Source organism: Plectropomus leopardus, chromosome 14 (genome assembly GCF_008729295.1).
Source record: "Plectropomus leopardus isolate mb chromosome 14, YSFRI_Pleo_2.0, whole genome shotgun sequence".
Taxonomy (NCBI): Eukaryota; Metazoa; Chordata; class Actinopteri; order Perciformes; family Serranidae; genus Plectropomus; species Plectropomus leopardus.
The window spans coordinates 12,556,817-12,580,084 of record NC_056476.1 but is presented as its reverse complement, the minus strand read 5'-3'; the positions used below and the strand labels follow the sequence as shown (position 1 = coordinate 12,580,084).

Genomic DNA, 23,268 nt, shown 5'->3' with positions numbered 1-23,268 from the left:
AGGAATAAAAACTTAAGCATGTAATGGTCAAAAGTGGAGGAAAGATTTTCAGAGGCAATGGGACTTGCCCCTGTCAGTGGCACCATGAAAGTTGACAGCGTGTCTCCTACTAAAGCCGTCCCTCAAATGTCAGTCTGCCATGAGAAAGGTCTTGCCAGAGGCCTTAAGCTTAGAGGCTCAGTCAAAAAAAAAAAACTCCTTTGAAAAATGGGATCATATGCACAACAACTGCACTATCATCATATTTCCCAACTCAGAGAGTGAGCAGAATGTAATTTTCAGTTGGACTTAGTATATACTTTGTGTTTACAATTCTTTCAATTTGTGTTCTGTCTAAAATAAGGAAAAGAAAACCCCCCTTTTTTTTTTGCCCGCACTTAGGTTACTTGAAAGTAAAATGAACATACAAAAAAAATAGATGATGGACCAGTGATTCTTTTTATTATATAAAATTATTCTTGCTTTTTTTTTTTTTACTTTGTCCCTGAGCCAGATTTTTGGACATTAAACCCTGCTTAATTTTGAATTTAACACTGATCTAGTTTTAACTTCAAACGCCAGTAGCACATGAATACTATTGTTTAATGAAATGTAGGATGTGTTGTGAGATTTATCAGTATTTTGTCTTTTTACATAAAAAGAAGAAGTCTCTTGCGTTTAGTGTCATTCCCTCCACACTTTACTAAATGTAAATTCAGGGAGGGTTTTTTCAGAGTTTGTATACTTGGTGACCACAGCAGTAGTCCTGTGACAGGAGAGCACAAAATAAGAAGAAATCAAGCTCAAGTTGTTAAATCAAGAATGTTTACTGGTTTACTGCTTACAGCTCACTTTTCCTTTGATATTACATTTAAAAAATATGAAATAAAATTATTAAATAATAAGACATTTGTATTTAATATTTTATAGGGAAGAAAAAATTGTGTTTTGTGTTTATTAAATGCTAAACCTGAAATGGACATTAAAAAGCCAGCATATAATTAGATTTTTTTTTAAATGTGACATAATGTCATTTTCACTGCAGTTTTTTTTCCTCATCAATTTGTTTGTTGTTATAATGAGTGGATTATAAGATAACGGGCTCCTGGGTATAGATATGAAAAGGGCCCCATCACCTCTCCTACACAGGTGCAAGTTTTGTCTCTTTTGTAGGTTTTTTTTTGTGATTTTGAGTCTCCTTGTGGTTTATTTATGTTTTTGTGGTAACTGTGGTCATTTTTGTCATGAAATGTTGAGCAGGTGTAACCAATTGCAGGAGATGATAGGCAACAGAAATCATTAAGTATTTTTTCCCCCAAGTAAACAACAATGGAACATCACACAACCAAATCAAGGATCCAAAAGAGCCTGAACTGAAAACCAGGACTTAAATACACACTAGACCGACGAGGGGATGAAGTGCAGGTGGAGAAAAGGAGCTGAGAAGCTCAGGTGGACACAATAAGGTGCTAAGGCAGAAGAACAGGCTGGGAGCTGAAACTCAGGAGAAAGGAGGGACTAATGAGGGTAATGCAAGACATGTGTGTAGATGGGTGAATGAGGGAGAGGCAGCTCAGAAACACAGGAGGGGAAAAACACAGTAAATTGAAACCCAAAAACCAAGAGAACAGAACCCTCCCAACAATAATCCTGCCAAGAGACAACAAAGACAGACCAACCAATGAAAGCAACTTAAACGAGTCTTAAACAGACACATAGTCCAGTCTTTTGTTTCTTTTTTTTATTTGGATCCCCATTAGCACCAGCATAAGCACTGGATATTCTTCCTTGGGTCCACATACATACATAAATACACACTTACAATAACACCATGTTAAACACAACAAACAAAGTAGCTCATCTTGTCAGTTTGATATTGAATATGGAAAAAAAACAAAACAAAAACACAGAATCATAGTTGAATCACATATCCAAAGAATTCATAGCAGACTTGAATTTGATCCTCATACAAATAATTCTTAATAAACATAAATCATTGTCTGACTGACCCTGAATCCTATAAGATCCATCCTGTGCTTTCACACATTTAATTCCAAGCAAATAACTGTTATATATAGCTAAAAACATGCTGATTTCACGTCAAGAAAGGCCCATATTAGCTTATTTATTTAGTCACATTTTACCCAAATGCATTAATTACAAACTCAAAACCCTTTCTCAGAAATACTAATGTCTATTGTAGAATTATTTTTGTAAAAACTCAAACAAATACTGCCCAGCCATTCTGTCATATTGGCAGGAAGTAACAAAAGCAATATGAAACATATTTGGTGATGGAATTGGCTGGTCCTTTATTGCAGTCTATTTGCGAGATAAATACTTACTAAAGATATTATCAACTGCCAGCAAGAAAGCTGTAACACGAAAGTGGTTACAGGCTGAACCTCCTACAAAGACGGATTGGATACTTGTTGTAACTGCTATTCAGGGTATGGAAAGATTAACTTTTATATCAAATTAACGGACTGATAAATTTATGCGATGCTGGGAAAGATGGATTGTGTATGTGACCTCACAAGATGATCACTGAACATTTAACATATGACTTGTATTCAACACTGCAATTTCTTATATAAGCACAAGGTGGCCAACTGTCTGTATGTTAAACTGTATTTCAATGTGCTTTTGGAAAAAAAAATTAGCTGCAGTCTTCTTATCAACAAGATAAGATCATCAACATGCCACATGGCTCTCCTTGGAAGCTCTAGGACCAGTGGATATTTTTAATGTTTGGTGTGCCCATACTAGCAATGTCAGATTACCAAAAATAATTGTTTTATGTAAAGCTCATTTGTGATAAAGTTTGGCGACTGGCTGCTCGTATTTAAAGAGTCCAAGATGTTAAACCTTATTTGTCCAATTTTACCTGATGTCCTAAATTACCTGACTCACTCTACAGAATCAGTTGCTAAGTTTGCCCTCTTTGACAAAGGCATGTGCTTGCTGTGTGCTCTGACTGATAAACCACCATTAAATCACTAACACTCCACTAAATCGATTAAGTCTTCTCACTTTGGAACTCAAATTATGACATGAAGGTAACAACACAGACATCTAACCTGTGTTTGCACAGTTAAAAGGTTTTTACTGGAATTCATTTCAAGCGCACCCTTTTTCTAACTCTAAAAATCGCTGTTACTGTGCAACAGCTTTCACAGGGACCCACATCTTAATATGGCGAATGACACAAGAGAGCTTGTCTGTAACCACACAGAGGCTTGGGACTGGGTTTACACCATGCAGCCTGCCTACATGTCCATCATCTTCCTCCTTGGAGTGACCGGCAACTCCTTTGTGCTTTTCGTGTTCTGTCTGCAGAAGCGCCGCAGCTCTGTTGCCGACATCTACCTGAGCAACCTGGCAACAGCTGATCTCCTCATGGTTTCCTGCCTGCCGTTCTGGGTAGCAACCATTATCAACAAGTTCGACTGGCGGTTTGGGAAGCCCATGTGCCGGCTTATCAGCGTTGTGATTGGGATGAATTATTACTGCAGTGTGCTGTTCCTTACACTTGTGAGCGTCGACAGGTACCTGGCACTCACCAGACCACTAAACCAGGGGAGGGAGAGACGGGCCCTCTTGGCACGTGTGATTTGCCTCGGTATCTGGATTGTTGGAATCTTGCTTAGCCTCCCTGCTATCCTCTTCCGCTCTGTCAAGTTCTTCCCTGATCTGGGTATTGACGCATGCTTCATTGACTATCCCAATGAAGGCTGGCGGCTGCGCTTCAACATGACCGTCAAGATAGTAGGTTTCATTATCCCTGTTCCCATTGTGTCTTTCTGCAGTTACCACATCACTAAGGTCCTTCGGAGCAGCCAGGAGATAAGAAAATACAGCAAAGGCAGCACGGAGAGGAAGGCAGCGTATCTTGTTCTCGTCGTTCTAGCTGTGTTCATCCTCTGCTGGCTGCCCTACCAGGTTCTGATCTTCTTGGACACCTTGGATTATTACGAAGTGCTCTCCGGATGTACTTGGGGGTACGTGTTGGACATTGGAAATCAGCTGGCTACATATCTTGGCTATAGTAACAGCTCTTTTAATCCTTTCCTGTATGTGATTGTGGGAAAGCACTTCAGGCAGAGGGCGAGGGAAGTGTTCAGACTTATGCTGTACAGAAGGAAAAGGCAATGGAGGAAGTCCGGTCATTCCAATGCCAATCTCAACTCAAATAAGCAAACTGAGAGCACTGAAATCCAAATCAACCCACACATATAGAGAAAAGTTTTATCAGAAACAGCCATTAGCTAAATCAATTTATTTAACATGTAAATTGTGTCTTTTATATAGATTTAACATCTCTTGTTAACTTATTGTTCATCAAAGAAAAAAGATATTTCAGGAAATACACTTATTTGCTTCTAAATAATAGTTAGGTAGGAAATTCAATACCACTCCCATGTCTAATATGATTAAGTGGCAACAAAAAGTACTGAAAAACTGAGCAAATATGGAAGAGCCAAGAGCTGTAGTTCCATGAACAGCCACTTGAGGCTGGCTCCAGAAGTCATAGACACTTATGTTAAAATGCCCAACTTTACAGCAGAAAGTGTTTTGAGCATGGTGGAAAAAAACAGGTTTGGGCTCTACAAGTAATTTCAGCATATGTGACAACTGTTGGGGGAATTCATTTTTATATAACTTATCTGTTTAGATTCAAGATTATGTCTAATTAAGAGTTAGCAACTTTGGGTAAAAGGCTTTCTGCAAGGGGTCACTAAAACCTATGAGTCAGATACACCCCTCACTGCTCCACAGCTCCACCTCTTTGTTCAGTTATCTTCGTTATCAATCTTCTCTAAGTAATCTGTTGTGATGCTCAATAATTCAAACGTTATTGATTTTGGATTTTTGGAATTAAATTTCTAGGGAAAATTTTGTGAAGTGTAAATTAACACTATGAAACTTTTTGCTAAATAACCTCAAGAACTAACTTTAATGTTTGCTATTATGTTGTGTTTATCAGTCTTTTATGTAATGTCATATGGTTCTGATTATTGTCAACTGTAGTTTTCTTTCTTTCACTTCTGTTGTTTTTTGTGTGGAAAAAAAGCTAGGTTGGTCTGTTTTAACAAAGATTAATTTGGCAGGTTTAATCCAAGGCTGTGTTTTCTGTTTCCATAGCAACTATCAGGGATAAAATACAGTATGTTTTGAGATGCTGGAGTTTGCTTTCTTGATAAACCTATGTGTTAAAACAGGCTCTTACTTTAACTGATGCAACACAAAATATTTTAAGTGAGGAATCATCATGCTTGTGTGTTATCTTGCCACTGCCTTTATATAGAGAGTGAAATATAACTTTTGCTTCTGCACGATGAGTACAATAAAAAAAAATAGAGAGGACCATAAATCAACCACACTGCATTTGAATTCTACAATGTATGAGTGTTTCTTATCTCCAATAAAACATCATCTATAACTATTAAAAGCATGGAGTGTCTTTGTTTTGATAAGAAATAATTGTTGCTACAATTACAATGAGCCAGTTTTCCTCTAAGATTATTTTAATGGACAGTGTGATTCATTGTGCTGTTATCATTTTGACCATAAAAGGATTGCCACAGCCTCATTCTCATATTTAGATAATACTTACCATTGCATACTGACAAAAAAATAATGTTTATATTTTGCATTCAGTCTAATGCAATTGCTATTTGGTTTTGAGCCATATCAAATTTGTAGTTGTCATTTCATCAGCTTGACTTGAAATTAAATTTAGAATAGATTAGGATAGGATTACACATGCGTACACAGATAAATAGGGATGAAGATGAATCTGTATTCATTAGTTACACAAACATGTTTTTTGATAAACAGTTAAATGATCATAAACTGAAAAGCAAATTATGAATTACCGACATCTCAACATCAGAGTCACTACAGACTGAATAAATAGGCAATAATCCTGTTAACTGGTTAAATCAGATGGATGTGTACCACATTAAGATCTGTCCGTAATCTTCCCTCTGACCGTGAGGAATGTTGTTTTTTGAGAACACTGTCACGCACGGGACAATTCTATTTTTCAAGAAATAAAATTCATCATCCTCTGGCCTGCTAACCCTGCTTTTCCAGTCCTAGTGGTACATCTACATTGAGTAGGTCATTTTGTATTTGTGATTACGCATGCACTCATTAATATCTGCCTTTTTTTTTTCCTTTTGTTTGTCTGTTTATTTGTCTTTATGTTTGTTTTTGTTTTGTTATTTCCTGTTGCTGTTGTTGTCCTTGTAGTTATTATTTATGATTACCTTTTACGACTATACTGCTTGTCCCCATGCATTTTTTCTATGACGGTCTCTACAAACAACCTTGCTTTGCTGTATTATTTGTCTAGTTTTCTGCCAATTTTATCTCTTATGGACATGTATGGCCTTACACATTGTGTTTTTGAAGTTTTAATAAATAAAACCATAAATAAATCATATATATATATATATATATAAAAAAAAGAAATAAAATACATCATTAGTAATGGAATAGCAATAATTTCTGTATAAATCTTTTTCTTAATAGTCTGCACTGTTGCTGGTGAAATCAAACACTGATTTCAGTTTCAACATGTTTCTCTAATAAGTGCATGGATGGACCAAATTTTGACTCCATCATAAACAAGTTGATATATTGAACTACTTGGCAAAGGGTGTGGAAGAATGCAACTCTATATACAAAAGGCCTGTAGCAGATCTCCTCTTTGACTCTCTGTGTACTCTTACTGGGAGCTCAGTATACACAGATGAGCCTGTTCCAGACGTGTCTGTTATCATCAGCATTTTAACCGCAGGAGGAACATTTTCATGAAACATACGGTAAGAAAGTTTTCATTTTCCATTTTATATTTGGTTTGCTCTTTAAAAATACCAACAGATACAACTGAGTTTGACAAGAAATGATGTAGTCAGCTGTTTAGTCTTTTCAACTGTAGAGAAATGATTTAGGGTAGCATATGAAAACAAAGTTCAACAAGTTATTTTGGCAAATATTTTGTTAAAATACTTGTTAAACTGAATAAGTTGTCTTTTTTTAGATGTCATTGTGTGTGTATTTCTTTTTGGTTTTTGCAGTTATTCTGAGTCTATTTGTGTTTCTTTGTTGCTTTTTAGTATTTCGTTGTAGTTGTTTTGTATTTATAATTGGTCTCTTTTGTCATTTTTTAGTACCTTCATGGTTGGCTGCGTGTTATCCTCAGCACTAAAGCTACTTCACTGTGAATAAACATGTCATCATGGTGGCAAATTTTTTATCATTTATGTATTTTACTTCATTTTATTTATTGTATTGTGTCCAAACTGGATTCTGAACTTAGCGTATTTATTTTTTTCATCCATAACGATAAAAGCATTTTACTGATGAGTTATGTATAATTATTTTGTTTCCCAGCCCATGGAGCCAATGACATTTGTAACCGTGACAACACTGTGGCCTGAAAACAACAGTGCGTCCCTGCCTGCCAACCGGTCCATCATCAACTTCTGCAGAATGGGAGCTTATCCACACCATCATTCCCCCGTACATCTTCACCTTATCCCTGTTGGGCCTTCTCTTTAACAGCTTTGTCCTCGGGGTGTTCTTCGTCCACAAGGACCGACTGACCGTAGCAGAGATCTACCTGAGCAACCTGGCGCTGGCAGACTTTATTCTCCTGTGCGGCCTCCCCTTCTGGGCAATGAACATCATCAACGAATTCAACTGGCCATACGGAGATGCCTTATGCAAACTGGTCAACTCCGTCATCATCATTAATTTCTACACCAGCATCTCTACACCCTGGTTATGATTAGCATTGACCGGTATCTGGCACTCGTGAAAACTATGATGGCCAGGTGGCTGAGACGGAGGCTCTATGCCAAGGTCATCTGCTTCATCCTGTGGATATTAGCGGTCATACTGAGCACGCCAGCACTGGTACACAGAAAGGTGAAGTTCATTGAGGAGTTCGAGACAACATCCTGCATCCTGGATTACAGTCATAACAGCTCTTGGAAACTGGCCCATCAGATCCTCTTAAATATAGTTGGCTTTGTTCTCCCTGTTTTGGTTATTGTTTTCAGCAGTGGAAACATAATCAAAGCTTTAGTTCAGAGGAGCGACAGTGTTGCTTTTCATGACACTCATGACACAAAAGCCACAGTGTTGGTTTATGCTGTCACAATACTATTCTTACTATGTTGGGGTCCCTTCCAGATCTTCACCTTCCTCGACACACTCTGTGATATCCAAGCACTGGATGAAAAGCTGTGGATCCAAACTCTCGATATAGGAGGTCAGGTTTCAGTGTATTTGGCCTTTCTTAACAGCACACTGAACCCTCGCTGTATGTCTACTCAGGGCAGTACTTCAGGAGGAAAGTAAGCGCCATCTACAGGAGAACTAGACATCGTCGCAGAGAGTCAGACATGATCACATATCAACGCTCTGTTGTGTCCACTTATATTAACAGAACAGAGCAAATTAAGACTGTGGTCATTTTTAATGCAAAGAACCAAATGTGACCTGACAGCCTCCACTTTCATTGCTGCTTATGAGGAAAATGATGCTCTACACAGGATGTGAAGATATATTTCATGAGACTTAACACAATAATAATGCTGTTGTATGGTTTACCAACACAATCAGAGGACGTTTTATACTGTTCTTTCCAGAAATAATGGACACAGCCAGAGATAATGGCTGTAATCTGTGGAAGAAATGGTTGCAAGTTTTATGTTTACAGTCTCCATAAAGACATTTAAGTCTGTCTCTGCAGATACATAGTTTGTAATTTGTTTCATTGATCAAACTCCCCAGAGCATATTACATTCTGCAGGCTACCATGAGACAATGACAACCCATGTACTTTGTGTACATTCACATTCATAATTCCCCTTGTACAGTGCATCTTGGCACATAAGCAAAACATTTACTCAGGAGTGACATACGCATTTCTTTTTAGTATCAACACTCATTACTTAAGCTATTTTTGTGTATTACTGGAATAATTTGTGTAATCAACTCAATGGAACATCTGAAGTATTTTAATAAACAATGGAAATGTGAATGCAAAGGCATGACATTAGGTATAACCTGTTGGAAACGCATTTTTCCTCTCTAAACATCCAACTTTAATAAGTCAAAGCAGGTGTAAATGGGTCCAACTTGAAACATTTAACTGTGATTATTGCAGTTAATAGCATTTTATGTGCTTTTGAGAATTTCTACACTTTCAGTTCTAAACATTATACTGTATGAATCTAGCAGGCTCTCTTTACATGCATCTACTTACCGTGGCGAACTGCCTTCTTTTCTCTTTATATGTTAAATGTTTGCGTTCAATTTAATTAGCCCTCATTGACTGAGTTCTAAAGAGCAACTCTACAAAAGAAAGTCTATTCTTTCAAGACCCCCAGTGGTCTCCTTTCTCACCTTACTATACAGATGTACTTCAAGGTGTGTCAATAAGCACAACAAGGTCTGTGGATTATTTTAAGTAACCAGGTCATGATTTCTGGAAAGAGAAATTGCTGTTGAGTTTTTCATCGGTAATTGTTTGGCTGTTTGAGTACTACAGTGCCATCTAGTTCCATTATATTCAAGACTATATTTGGCAACTCACACCAAAACAATCTAAGGTAATAGAAAAGAAATGTGATTTTTTTTTAATGGGGAAGAACTGTCCCTTTAAAGCCAAGTCAAACTTTTTGACTATGACTTCCAATGTAAGCATGTCTTGCTGAATAGTTCAATAAAAAACCTAGCTTGACTTAAACTGGCACATCAAGTAAAACTGGCACATCAAGTATAAAGTGAGCCAGTGCGCAATTCGGCCATTAATCAGTGCAGCTTTGTCCTGCTTTGTATTAGGTTTAGGGAAGTTTAACAGAAACTGCTCTTTGGGTGCTCTTCTTCAAAACCTTTTCATTTATAAAAGTGTCAAAGTAAAAGTACATATAAACCATAACCTTTGTGCTTGTCCAAGCATGTCTTTCTAAGGTAAGTATTCACTGATAATTTACAAGGTGAGGGCGCAAACTTCAACCTGCAAGTTTTAGTGTGAACTCTCCACCAAACCACTGAAATTTAAGTTAAATCTCTGACTGGCTGCTGCTGATGTATAACAGATCTGCTCACAAAAAGGTATGTTGTAAGAAAACAGAAACCCTGCTTTTGTCTTTACTTTCTCTTTTTAGCCACCAGGGAATTAAACTTGGTAATGAGACCAGGTTATATAAAGTCATAATATGTTACTTACTAAAGTAATAAACCAGTTTTCAGAAGCTTTATCTTTACTTTGAGGAATTAACATATCAAGCTAACTTAGTATGCTAATGTATGTTAATATTCCAACTGTATTATTACATTTTTTAATGGGCAAAGTTTCTCACAAACACACAAACATCCAACCAAAACAGTTTAGGTGTGACTTTTAGCAGAACAAAAAATAAAATTCTATGTTATTAATTTGTAACTCATTGTCTTTCAGCCATTTGGTTTATTGTAGTCTATGTTTCTGTGGCGCCTTGTAGTTTTGTGGTGTGCTTGTGGGTTTATTTTTGTGTGTGCTTGGTGGTGTCTCTTTGTATCCTCCTGTGTTGCAGGGTCTGGGCATGGCTTCCATGTGCTGGAGCTCTGTGCCCACTTCCTCACACTTCTCCTCACCTCACCACCGGCCTCCATCCCTGCAGCCTCACCAACTTCCTCTGCCTTCACGCTCCCTGACTCCCCTCCCCCATACTCCATTCCCTTCCTCGTTCATTCCCAACATTATGAAAACTCAGTTCATTGTTCATCCTCTGTCTGCGTGTTTGCTCTTCAGTCCTCCCCCCACCCTTTTACGGTACTGAGCAGCATAACAGTTTCAACTTGATAACTATTCTCACAGGCCTATTATCAAAATCTAACACCACAAACAATACCAGTTAATTACTGTGAGGCTGTGTTTTTGGCCTTATTTAATCTTGTTTATGTCAGTGCACTGTTGTGATCCTCCCATTTACCAAGTGCAACGCCTTTCATTCCACAGTCTTGGAGAAGACTCAAGTGTATTTTGCAGAGGGAAGGTTTTGTGCTGCACTCATACTTTTCAGGCATTTTTTAAAAAATAAATCACTGTTTTTTCTCTCAGGATTATGCAAAGAGGTTTCTGTGAATCATGGCTGCTGGTAATATGCTTATATTTGTTTAAATCAATGTTATGTCAGCGGATTTTAACAGATGTCTCACCTCAACATTCTCGTTCAGCATGACGCTGATTCTTTTTGGATTTTGTTGACTTGTACCACGGTCAGTTTGTGTCAACCAGGTCCGTATTAAAGAGCCCAGTGTGTAATCTGACTTTTGTTGGAAATCACAAACACACAGGCCTATTTAGGTACCATTATGATGACAGAAAAAGTTCAAATGGTCAGGAGAACAAGACTGGTAATAGCTCACAATATGGGCTGTTTTAATGTCAGCCAGTATTGTCATTTAAACTGTTTTTTTTAATATTTGTTTACAGTATGTAAATTTGCATAATAAAATGTTGCCTTTAGGTATTACGTATATATTAGTAATATATATATATATACACAGAAAATTATCACTATGGTAGTTTGAGACTATAAAAACAACTTTAAAAAATAATAGCTGTAAAAAGTAATGCATAGGTGGGACCTTGAGACCAAGGAGAGCTACATGGATTATGGCTTCACAGATATGAAAGCAGGATCAGATATCAGTGGGAGGTGCTTAGATAAGGTATGGTAGCCGTTTTTTCCTTTCCCTTTTTGTTTTAGACACACACTTAGAATGCAGGTAAGAGACTTGCAGGAATTTGAAGTCAGATAGGAAATGTAACACATGTTGTAGCGCCTGCCACACTAACATATACAGTTGTGGTAATTCAAAGTACCTTAGGTAAGTCATGGTTTTATACTCATATCTGTCTGCCAAAAATGTCATGATAACTATTGGGAGTTAGAGGGATAATTTGCCCTGTTTAACTGAAACTGTCCATCTCAAAAGAATAGCTGAGAATCAGGGGCTGCAAATGTATTTTCTCCTGATGTGTGCCATTAAATGTTAGACTGTAATAAATTGAATATTGGTTTATTGCTCTCCTGTTTGTTTAAAGTCTGGTCTGCCTGAGTTCTTCCCAAACAGCACCCTGCAGCCATAAGGTAGTGTTCACATAGTGTATGATGGAACAGTTTGCTGTGTTCACAGGACAAACAACACAACAGCAGCTAACAAGCTACTTTTAGGAGCATAAAACTACAAACTAATTATCATTGCTGACAGACATGACAAACCACAGCCCAAAGTTGGACTTTACTTTTTTCAGCTCTACAATAACTCAGTGAAGTATCAACCAATGAGGTGGGCTGAATTTTTGTTTCTAGCTGTGGTGTTGTTATATTTAATCAGATTTCTGTGTGTTTCAGTGAACAGGGATGTAACGGGGCTGATGCAAATCATGGATATTTTTGTGACCAAATACAAACTTTAGATGATGTCCAGTCGAGGTGCTTTGTTGCATGTAGCAGGCACACATAAGTCTGTGACAACATCAACTATATTAACAAGCACATGAGCACAAGCACATTTTAATTTAATTAGTTTAATTTCTTAATTTGTCAGTAAACACAAGGCAGTTGAAGTGTGACTTTATTATTACATTTAATGAACACATACAATTACAGCAGGATAGCGCAGGGTCAGCCATAATACGGTGCCCCTGGAGCAGTTTGGGGGTACAGTGGTTCAAGGTTACCTCAACAGAGTAACTGTGGAGTGTGGAGTGTAACCTCACAAGCTGCCAGCCCTCACTCCATCCTTGTTCTGTATGGGAACTTGAACTGGCGACTGTGCAGTTTCCAAACCAAGTCCCTACAGAATGAGCTCCGGTCAGTCCCATTTGAACGAAGACTTAAGTGGAAACTTGCCTAGGGCACCACATGTGTTAGGTCTGGCACTGCTGATGGCAGCAACATTAAATGCAATAGTGGAATAATGGACAGTTCTCACACGAGGACTGTTTCCTGTAACAGGAAAGGAATGCTGATCTGCTGGCTGCAGGTTCAGTTCATATTTGCAGTTGATCCACTTGTAATGGCTTTTTTCACAAGAACCGATCCCTGTTCCCACAGCTTGCTTGTAAGTATGTGCACTCTTTCATGTTACTACTGTATATTTTTATAGAGAAACATGTAGCAACCCACAACTTTGTTTAGAAACTTCCACATTCAGGCCATGTATATCAAAAAACAATCTCTGTGATGTGGACACAAACTGTACTGCACTGACAGGCGGTGCATACAATGCTACTGGAAGACAAGGACAAAAAGAGGTGGGAAAAACAGCAGAGGGAGGGAGCACTGCAAGTGAGATTTTGTCATGACGTCATTTAATATTGGTTTCCTTTCTCCTTTAAGAGAGTGAGGTACAGACAAACAGAGGACAGTAGAAGAAGACGCCGGAGCAGAGGACTATATCTGGAGATTACACATCTGGACTTCCTCTGCAAGAATGACTTCTCTGCCTACAGGGTATGCAAAAACTATTTAGCTTGTGTTTTACTTTTCGTTCTTTACCATTGAATCATGTAACCAGAACCATGTAATCAGAATACTTCTAAAACTGTACTTAGCTTTACAAAAAATGATGTCAAACTAATAAAGGGTTAAATACAGGCACACCTTGTTACCTTGGGACACCCAGTATTGTTTTTGTTCCGACATGTTATCATCTAGATCGCAGGTCTCTCACATTTGACTCAACATGTTAAGTGTGGGATGTTGAAATTTTGCCAAGTGCTCAGTTTGTTAGTAGGATTGGTATGACCAGTATTTTAAACAGCTGTGCTGTTTGCACTATGCCAATACGGAAATATAAAAAGAGTTTGCTTTAAAATTTAAAGCATTTAATAACTGAAAAATAGTGATTGCTGGTGGAAAGAACTGTACTTAAGATTGCTCTTTAGGTACTTTACTTGATTATATCAATTCTCTGCTAATATATAATTTGACTAGAATTCAAAGACAAATATTTTACTTTTTACTCCAATACATTTATTTGATTTCAGATTACGACAAAATAATGACAACATTTTTCATGCGCTGGTCAATTTTGAGATTAGGTTTTTCTTTTTTTTTTCTTTTTTGCCTCCACAGCTTGTCTTCTTTCAGAGTAGTAGAAAGAAAACATCCAAAGTACACATTTTAGTTTTTATTTTAGTTCACGTTTCCTTTGTGATAATGCATACAAAAAGTGCACATTTTATTAAATAATGCCTCATTTGCATATTTAAACACAACATTTCAGAAAACTTGTATTGATATTTTTTTATTGATGTTAATAAGTCACCTGTCAAGGTGAATAAATACTGTGCACTTTTTGTCTGAATTTTTTTGGGGGGGATTTGATATTGTTTTTTTTAATTGCTTTGATGTTGCTTATAGTATATTTATATTGTTTTTAGTATATTTATTACTGACTTCTTAATTTGCACAGAACTCAAATGCATTGCACTGAGCTGATGAGGAACGGCATTTTGTTTCATTCTGTGTATGCAAATATGCAGTGAAATGACAATAAATTGAACCTTGAAGTAGTCAACTGAGGGGGGTGGGGTGGGTTAGGGTTAGGGGCCAAGTGCACATTTGAGGTGAGAAATGGCAATACAGTAACAGAATCTTTATTAACATTTGGTCAGCGCTGCCGAATGGGACAGTTGGAGCACAGTTCATGAGCGTAGTCGATCTGAGCAAATTATATTAGAGGCAGTAGGAAGAGGAGGAAGGACATGATTGGTTAAATGAATTATCTGTCTCATGCACTTTTTTCAGAATATACTGAGTTATTTTCAGTTAAAAGTTACTAACTGTAGCGCAGTGGGCAACATTAACTCGGTTTTTCCCAGTTTTCCACATTATGAAAATGACCTCTCAAAGTTACCTTCAAATTGTCTTTGTTTTAACTTTTTTCTTCTTTTCCTTTCTCTAACTCTCAACAGTTTCCCCATTAAATTCACCACTGACGCTTTATACGGAGGTGAAAACAACACAAATGCCACTCGGTGTAAAGCAGAACTCAGTGAGTGGCATTCTACTGTGCTGCCGGTGTACATCCTGGTCATCAGTGTGCTGGGAATCGTGTTAAATGCTTTTGTTCTGATGGTTTTCTGCTTGCACAAGAAGGCCTGCAACGTGCCTGAGATCTACTTGAGCAACCTAGCTGCTGCTGATCTCATCCTAATGATTTGTTTGCCCTTCTGGGCTAAGTATGCAGCCAATAAATTCAGCTGGCCTTTTGATCTACCCCTGTGCCGACTGGTCACCCTTTCCATCAACATGAACGCCTACTGCAGCATCTACTTCCTGGTTCTGATTAGCGTGGATCGTTGTTTGGCACTGGTGCACCCACTGTCCCATGATCGACTACGTAGGCCAAAATATGCCAAAATGGGCTGTGTGCTGGTGTGGGGTTTCGGCTTCCTCCTGGGTGTCCCCACCCTTGTCTACAGGGATGTGAAAGAACAGTCTAAATCAAAAGTATGCTTTCTTAATTACCCAAATTCCACTGCACGGATTGTGTCTAATGGCATGTTGATGACATTCGGCTTCATTATCCCCATCTCAATTATCTCCTACTGCACTTTCAAGATTATTCAAGCACTGAATGATAGGCCAATGGAGGCAGTGAGCACTGAGAAGACAGAGAGGAAGGCTACAACTCTGGTGCTGGCGGTCCTCATTGCATTTCTGATCTGCTGGTTGCCGTTCCACCTGTTGAAGATCCCAAAGGCACTACAAGTTGCTAAAGTTCTGAGAGGGTGTGGCGCCATAGCCATCATAAACACCTGTGGACATGTCTTCATGTACTTAGCCTTCTTCAACAGTGTTCTTAACCCCATCCTCTACGTCATCGTTGGAGAGAACTTCCGGAAAAAAATTCGGGAACTCTGCAAGCAGTGGCAAAATAACAGGTCACTGACTCGCAACACCTACTACACACGCTCACATCTGTCGAGAAGTAATACCTCTAGGCATAGCTAACCAGGGTTTTTTTTTCTTCAGACAGTTTCACATAAAAGAATATATTTTTACCATTTAAAATATGGTGAGGTTTAAAGGCCTATTTGTTTGTTTGCTCCAGGCAAAATATAACCCCGCTATATAAATTACTCAGTGATTTATCAGCCTGGTCTCATTCCCAACTTTGGCACTTGGTCATTAGACACCAGTGCACAGAGGCACACATTAACAGCAGTATGAGTTGACTAACACTGTAGTATGAAAAGCAAGGAAGTCTAGATTAGGCGGGTAGGAGGGGAGGTGCATGGGTCATGCAAACTCTGGACTTTTACTCAGGCACCCACTGTTAATTTCTAGTGTAAAGTGTTTTTTTTTAACAATGACGTAATGTGCTAGTATGTGTATCGTATTATGCTACTGACAGATGTCATTTAACATTACATGATGTTATAAAAAAGTGACATAGTTCAGATTACACAGAAAGTTTCCCCTCAAGCCTTGGGAGGAGGAGTGACACATGGGTGAGACAACTTCCAAGAACCACACCACAGCAGCCTACTGTTTAAAGACTTACTGCAACATTTACAATATTTTACGACAAAATATTATGTTTTCCTAATCCCAACCACAACTGAAACTTATAGTTGTTACATTTCCGCAACATGTGAAACGTACAAATTCATCATATAAAATAAAATACAATAAATTCTGGGGATTGGGTTACTCCAGGTAATTACTGTAGTATGAAAAGCAAGGAAGTCTAGATTAGGCGGGTAGGAGGGGAGGTGCATGGGTCATGCAAACTCTGGACTTTTACTCAGGCACCCACTGTTAATTTCTAGTGTAAAACCAAATGTCAATCCAGTTGTTAGGGTTTTTTTTTAACAATGACGTAATGTGCTAGTATGTGTATCATACTATGCTACTGACAGATGTCATTTAACATTACATGATGTTATAAGAAAGCCAAACCATTGTGTTTTGTATTATTATTAACTTAACCACAGACTTTTGTGGACTAAATTTGAGAAAGGAAACCTAAAAATGTAGTTTTTACCAACATTGTAAGCAGACTATAAAAATATTGGACGTATTTACCGTTATGTCTCCAACTGGTTTTGAAACCTCAAGTTCGGCATTACAGCTGTTTCAATCTTGTTTTTCTGGAGCCAGAAGTAACCATATTTGGGTGGGAGGTTGATGCTATGGAAGAGTAAGGGGTGGATCTGGATCTACCTTTAAATATGCGTAACTTTAAGGCTTGACAAAATATGAATGGGTGAGTTATATTTTTAAAAAATAGATAAATAAATCACCAGCTGTACAGTTGTCATGAATGTAGAAATTATGCTATAGGGACCAAAACTGTTTTTTTGTATGAGCTTGTAAACATGTTTATTTCTGCTGTGAGGTTGGGTATTTTAACATGGATGTCTTTGGCGATTGGCTGTTTTCAGCAGCCAGCCTCAAGTGGCCAATCAAAGAACTGCAGTTTTTGGCACTTCCATGTCATCTTCATATTAAAGCCCTGGAGTTTGCTACTTGGATGTAGGTTTAGTTTTAAAACGACTGCATGCATTTAATGAGCAGAAACAGTACATTCCTTGTGAAAACTAAAGTTTACTTTTAAAAGAGATGATTCACGTAATGACCCTAAATTGCCACACCATCCCTGAACATCCAAAACTGACACAGGAGGGGTACCTAGAGCATCATACCACATAGTGACATGCCACGAACCAAGCGTCGGTATAGACAAGTTGGTAGTGAGAATGTAATGGATGTTAAAGTGTTCATTGAGCAGATGTGGACTCACACTAAAACCTAACCTTTTATTTTGGACTGTATTTGACCTGTCTAATCAGTGTCCTGAGCCCATGTCTTCTGCTTGCGACATTTCAGAAAGAAAGTAAGAAAGCGTATGAGGCATCCTCACATCAATGCTGTGTTGTGTAATATCAAGGGGAAATCAAGGCTGTGGTCATTTTAGGATATGAGACTCAATTTACTGTACATGCCATTTTAACGCTTATGCACCAACCGCTGTTTCATTAGAAATGCTTTCATAGTTAATTCAATAATACCACTGCTACATGATTAAACAGTATTACCAGATTGTTTTTATATTGCAGAAGTAATGGGAACAAGATAATGGAAGTAATGTATAAAAGAGATGGAAATGGACTTCCATCTGTGGAAAAGGAAGACTTTAAAGCTTTAGTATGGCACTTTAATGATGAGCTGTGCCGCACCTGTTTGTGTGCATGTCTGTAAGTTTAAATCTGTTTCTCTGTACTTTTCCGGTCTTGTGATATTATAATGTTAGAAATACAGAAACAAACATATTCTATAACCATGTATTCTCCCCTCTCATTCTGACACTGTAGCTCCTGTGTCCTTTCTTTGACTCCATAAAGCTAACATAAGAGATCGGCTTCATACACACTGTGCATGTATTTGCATGCTTGTACAGTCTGTTGCTTTGAACAATATATTTACTATTCAAAGTCAAAGTTTCCAGTATTCATGTTGTTGTTGTTGTTGTACAGAGTGAGTAAATGTCATCGTACCTGGAATAAACTCTGTGTATCAGTTGTGTGTTAGTATTTGCATACATTTGAAAGGACACCTTGAGTGGCATTATTAAAAAGACTTAATCCTTCAATAACCTACGAATAAACTTGTACCTACATGACCGTGTAAAGACATGCACTTACAGTGATGGTTTTTTACAGTCCAGTCACCAAAGAAAAATGTTGGAGTTGTACATTACTTCACACCACAGATATGTTACGTTTGTACTTCTTATATGGATCATAATTATTTCTGAAGTGACATAGTTCAGATTACACAGAGAGTTTCTCCTCAAGCCTTGGGAGGAGGAGTGACACATGGGTGAGACAACTTCCAAGAGCCACACCACAGCAGCCTACTGTTTAAAGACTTACTGCAACATTTACAGTATTTTACGACAAAATATTATGTTTTCCTAATCCCAACCACAACTGAAACTTATAGTTGTTACATTTCCGCTACATGTGAAACGTACAAATTCATCATATAAAATAAAATACAATAAATTCTGGGGATTGGGTCATTTTGTGAGCACTCTAACGTTTTGATGAAGCTGTCCATGATAGATAGTTATCTTGTAGTTCACAATAAATGTTCTATTTACATGTCCGTCCAGCAAAAAGCTTTCATTTGCTTTTCTCCTTTTTCTCCAACATGACATAAATATTAAAATAGAATATTGGTGTATTACATATTATTTATTATTTTCATAGTTTTACTTTCTCGACTATGATTACAGCAGTAGCCTTATTATCAAACCACTATATTTGCAAATTAATATAGAGGCAAGTTCATCAGAAATGTTGCCAATGTTACCTCATTGCTCAGGAAGACTGTATGCACACACAACAGTGGTAGATAGATCTGTCTGTAAACTATAGTGGATGATAGCAAAGAAGAGCTTGGGTGATAATTTTCCAATGGGTTTTCTTTTACAGAAATGATACTGATATGGACGCCAGAGGCGGCCTTTATGGGACACACCAGGACCAGGCTTAACTAACAAGTAAATCCAATGTTAACCTATACACTGTGACACTTGATACTGAGAGCAGCTAAAACAAGTCTTTGTAGGGCAGGAGGAAGTGGAAGTGTATGTATCAGACAAACCAGACTTTCATCTAAGAGGCTGCTGTTCATGGCCTGTGTGACGTTATGCCATTCACGTTTTGTGCACAGACATCACTCACATAAAATATTTACATCACAATATGTAACAAAGGTACTTATTCAAACCTTAAACACACTATTGTTTCAAAGCTTTAAAGCTAAGTCATAATGTGTTTCAGTGTGTATTATGATATAAGGCTTCCTTCACCTCCCTACGGGACACTGAGGGGCATGAGAAAATGTTGGTATTTGATGATGGAATAAGCACTGCTGCATTGCGTGATGGATTTTGCTCAGTCCTCCCACTTATGTTACTGTATGTTGATATTACAGATCTTGGGGACGACTATTGACTTTTTACTCATATAATGTGTGAAAGGACTTAATTGGAAGAGCACTGGCACTGCCTTTTGTATGAATCATCCAATTATATTTGGAAAGTTTAGGAAAAGTGCACTGAAAGTTAAGAACCAACATGCCTTTATTTGGTGAGATGTGAATGCCAGATATTAGACTGAAAAAATGGACTCACACTACGCCTCCCTCCCCGCTCAGTGGATAGGCTTCTTGGAGTCAGCAGTCTCAGGTTGCAGTTTATACAACAGCCGGATCCTGGCTCGTGTAGTCCTACTGCCTGAAGTCAGCCATCCCCTTGATACACAACTGAATTCACAGAGTCTTCCAATGCAGCTTTAGGGAAAAGCGCATTATATTAAGTGCTACTATCACAGAGTAAAAAATATTCCATTATAAGTAACAGTCTTGTATTTTTATTTGAATCAATTAAAACTATATAAGTTTTTCAGTAAAAACACTCAGAGAAATAAAAGTAAAAGTACTCATTATGCAGTGTGTTTGACATTATTATACATTATATTATTAGATTGATTATTCTGATAGATCAATGTATAAGTTGAATTTGACAACCTATGGACCCTCCCTCTCCAAAAGTTTAGAGGATAGATTTGACATGAAAGATAAAATAACTGAATTCTGCCCCCAAACTTTATTATTATACATTTTTTAAGTGTTCTCTAAAGTTGTCTCTTTATGAAACATTGGAACATTTTTTCCTCTTTATTATATGAATAAAAAAACCCAAGAGGTTCAGTTGGAAAATGTGTGTTTGGACTTGCTGCAATGACAAAGTAATAATAATCTGTTATAATTGTTATAATGAAAGTGTATGTATGCTACTTAACTTTAGTTTTTACATTTCTATCAACCTTCACTTTTACTCCACTACATTTCCTAAATTAATTTTAGCTCAAAAACATTTTTTTATGTATTGGAGTAAAAGTATTTTACTCCATTCATTACTACAAAACAAAATTAGGAGGTTAGAGGTCCTAGCTTGCAAGTTTGATCAAAGGTTAAGCACATGGGCAAGTGCACACAGGAGCTCTAAACCCTCATTAAGTTTAATTTTGCTGTCAGGTCCAGGCTGCATGTCAGATCAGATGCTGCATGTTAATAATTACATTCCACCTGATGATGAGATTGACGTCATGATGGGAGCAGAAAATACCGTCCAACAGCACAGAGAGCAAGTAGTAATTCAAGGAGATAAAGATTTATGACAAGATAAAAGTACTTCACAAAGCCCTTAAGAGAGCTTCTAAGGTGAAAAATTGTTAGAGGAAGGGAGGAGGACTATTTAGAGACCTTAGAGTTTGGCAAAAAGACAAAATAGAGTAATATTCTCCAAACATTTAATGACAGTAAGTTAATTTAATGCTATAGATTAGATGATCAAGGGATGGGGGAAAAAAAGCAATGAGCAACTTGGCAAGAACTGCTCCGCAAACTGCAAGAAATTAGTAGCTTTGGAAAATCATCTTTTAAAAATATATATTTATAATAATCAAAATTATATATTTAAAATCATTATTATTATTCACTTTTCAGGTCACCCCCAATGCCCAATGTCTTCTCTTTTACTGAACGTATATCAAAGTCATTTTCTGGTAAGATATCTCCACTTTTACTCAAGTGTGGCTTTCAGGTACTTCATCCACCACTGCTCTTCAGTGGAACAGCTGACAACACAGACTTATTTTCATTTAATCATGCAAACTTTAGGTAGTTTAATCTTTGTGCTCATCTGGTGCGGAAATAAAGTGACAGCCACAATGAAAGCATTGGGTGCTGTTTAACTTTCTAGCATGTTTCACCAGGAACTATTTGCATTGCGGAGCTTATCTCTGTCGAGCAGAGCACAGGCTTTCCATTTCCATTCAGGTTTGGTCATTGTCAGAACAGGATGGACACAGCTCTCTGCAACAAGACAAACATAAGTGCATCTGCCTCCTGCTCCATGGAGTCCTCAGCGGAGAAGCTTGTGTATCCAACTGTTTATTCCCTTTTTTTCATCGTGGGCTTTCCGGCTAACTGCCTGTCTCTATATGTCGCCTGGATGCTGATGAGGAATGGGAACAATATGGCGGTCTACCTCGTCAACCTGTCCATCTCTGACCTGCTCTACACCATCACCCTGCCTGTGTGGATTAAGCTGGCCCTGCGGAGGCCTGTGGGTGGTCTCTGCAGTGTAGTGGCTGTGATCATGTACAACAGCTTTTACGTCGGCTCAGGCCTCCTCTGCTGCATCTCCGCTGATCGCTACCTGGCAGTCGTCTACCCTCTCCACTTTCACCGTGTCCGAGAGGTGCGGACAGCAGCTCTTGTGAGTATTGCTGTTTGGACTTTGGAGATTGTCATCCACATTGTCTTGCTTAACCACACGGGGGCGCTGCAAGCTTTCTCCTCAAGAAAATTGTGTCAGGAGTTGGGACCCATGACACAAGAAGATGCCAGCCTCGCTGTCACACGAGTCACCCTGGGTTTCTTGGTCCCTGTTTTCATCATGACGTTTTGTTTTCAGCAGATCATGCGTTCTCTCCGACAGAGCACCACCATACTGACAGAGGAGCGCAGGAAAGTGGGACTGCTGTTGTTTTTCCTTCTTCTAACCTACATTGTGGCGTTTTTGCCCTACCAGACTGTCATGCTGCTCAGGGCCGTGCTGGAGCCCAGGGCCCAGCCTCCGGCTGCAAAACTCACAGATCCGTACCTGGTTACAGTTGCCATGACCACCATAAACAGTGTGCTGGATCCTATAATATACTGTTTGATCAGTGAGAGTGCTAGGAGAGAGATTAGGAAAGCTCTGGAGAAATGCTGGGGAGTTTTTGTGAGGAGAAATTTGTCAAAAGGAATTCAGTCAGTTTCCTAACATGATTATCAGTTTCTTTTATTTTCAACCAAATCAATGAATGAATGAATCAATTGAAAACAAAATATTTGTTTGTAAATTTTATGAGGTGATACAAAAACTAAATGTGTGATGCCTTATTATTTATAATGTTATATTACCAAAGCTTCATTTCCCCAAGGGATATTTATATTTTTTCATGTGTTCCCACACACACACTTGAAACTAAACCTATGCCCTTGTGTGGATGTTTTAGTAGACAAATCACTTTTTTAAATGTAATGTACAATGCCTGATGTTTCTTAACTGATTTGATAATTGATTACTTAAGTTGAACAACTGGAATTCAATAATAATAGCCTCCTCTATATTGTCATT

General features: G+C 38.0%; 4 protein-coding genes and 1 long non-coding RNA gene across 5 annotated transcripts; 4 read left to right on the top strand and 1 right to left on the bottom strand.

Moving 5' to 3' along the window:
* The first annotated feature begins 1,204 nt into the window (after positions 1-1,204).
* LOC121953854 (B2 bradykinin receptor-like) lies at positions 1,205-4,235 on the top strand. Its single transcript, XM_042501105.1, has one exon. The coding sequence runs from the start codon at positions 3,175-3,177 to the stop codon at positions 4,216-4,218; it is 1,044 nt and encodes a 347-aa protein (XP_042357039.1). The 5' UTR covers positions 1,205-3,174; the 3' UTR covers positions 4,219-4,235.
* On the bottom strand, positions 2,978-16,329 carry LOC121953855. Its single transcript, XR_006106528.1, has 4 exons — positions 16,246-16,329; positions 15,692-15,695; positions 6,299-6,301; positions 2,978-2,989 (listed from the first exon to the last, which is right to left on the bottom strand). It is a non-coding gene; the product is annotated as an uncharacterized LOC121953855 (long non-coding RNA).
* bdkrb1 (bradykinin receptor B1) lies at positions 7,387-8,495 on the top strand. The gene is given in 4 exon segments (XM_042501103.1): positions 7,387-7,464; positions 7,466-7,762; positions 7,765-8,311; positions 8,314-8,495. Coding segments are annotated over 4 exon segments (1,104 nt in total).
* LOC121953853 (B2 bradykinin receptor-like) lies at positions 13,059-16,252 on the top strand. Its single transcript, XM_042501104.1, has 3 exons — positions 13,059-13,116; positions 13,395-13,508; positions 14,975-16,252. The coding sequence occupies exons 2-3, from the start codon at positions 13,489-13,491 to the stop codon at positions 16,014-16,016; spliced, it is 1,062 nt and encodes a 353-aa protein (XP_042357038.1). The 5' UTR covers positions 13,059-13,116; positions 13,395-13,488; the 3' UTR covers positions 16,017-16,252.
* Positions 16,330-21,942: 5,613 nt separating the features above from the next.
* LOC121953593 (ovarian cancer G-protein coupled receptor 1-like) lies at positions 21,943-22,911 on the top strand. Its single transcript, XM_042500758.1, has one exon. The coding sequence runs from the start codon at positions 21,943-21,945 to the stop codon at positions 22,909-22,911; it is 969 nt and encodes a 322-aa protein (XP_042356692.1).
* Positions 22,912-23,268: the final 357 nt, after the last annotated feature.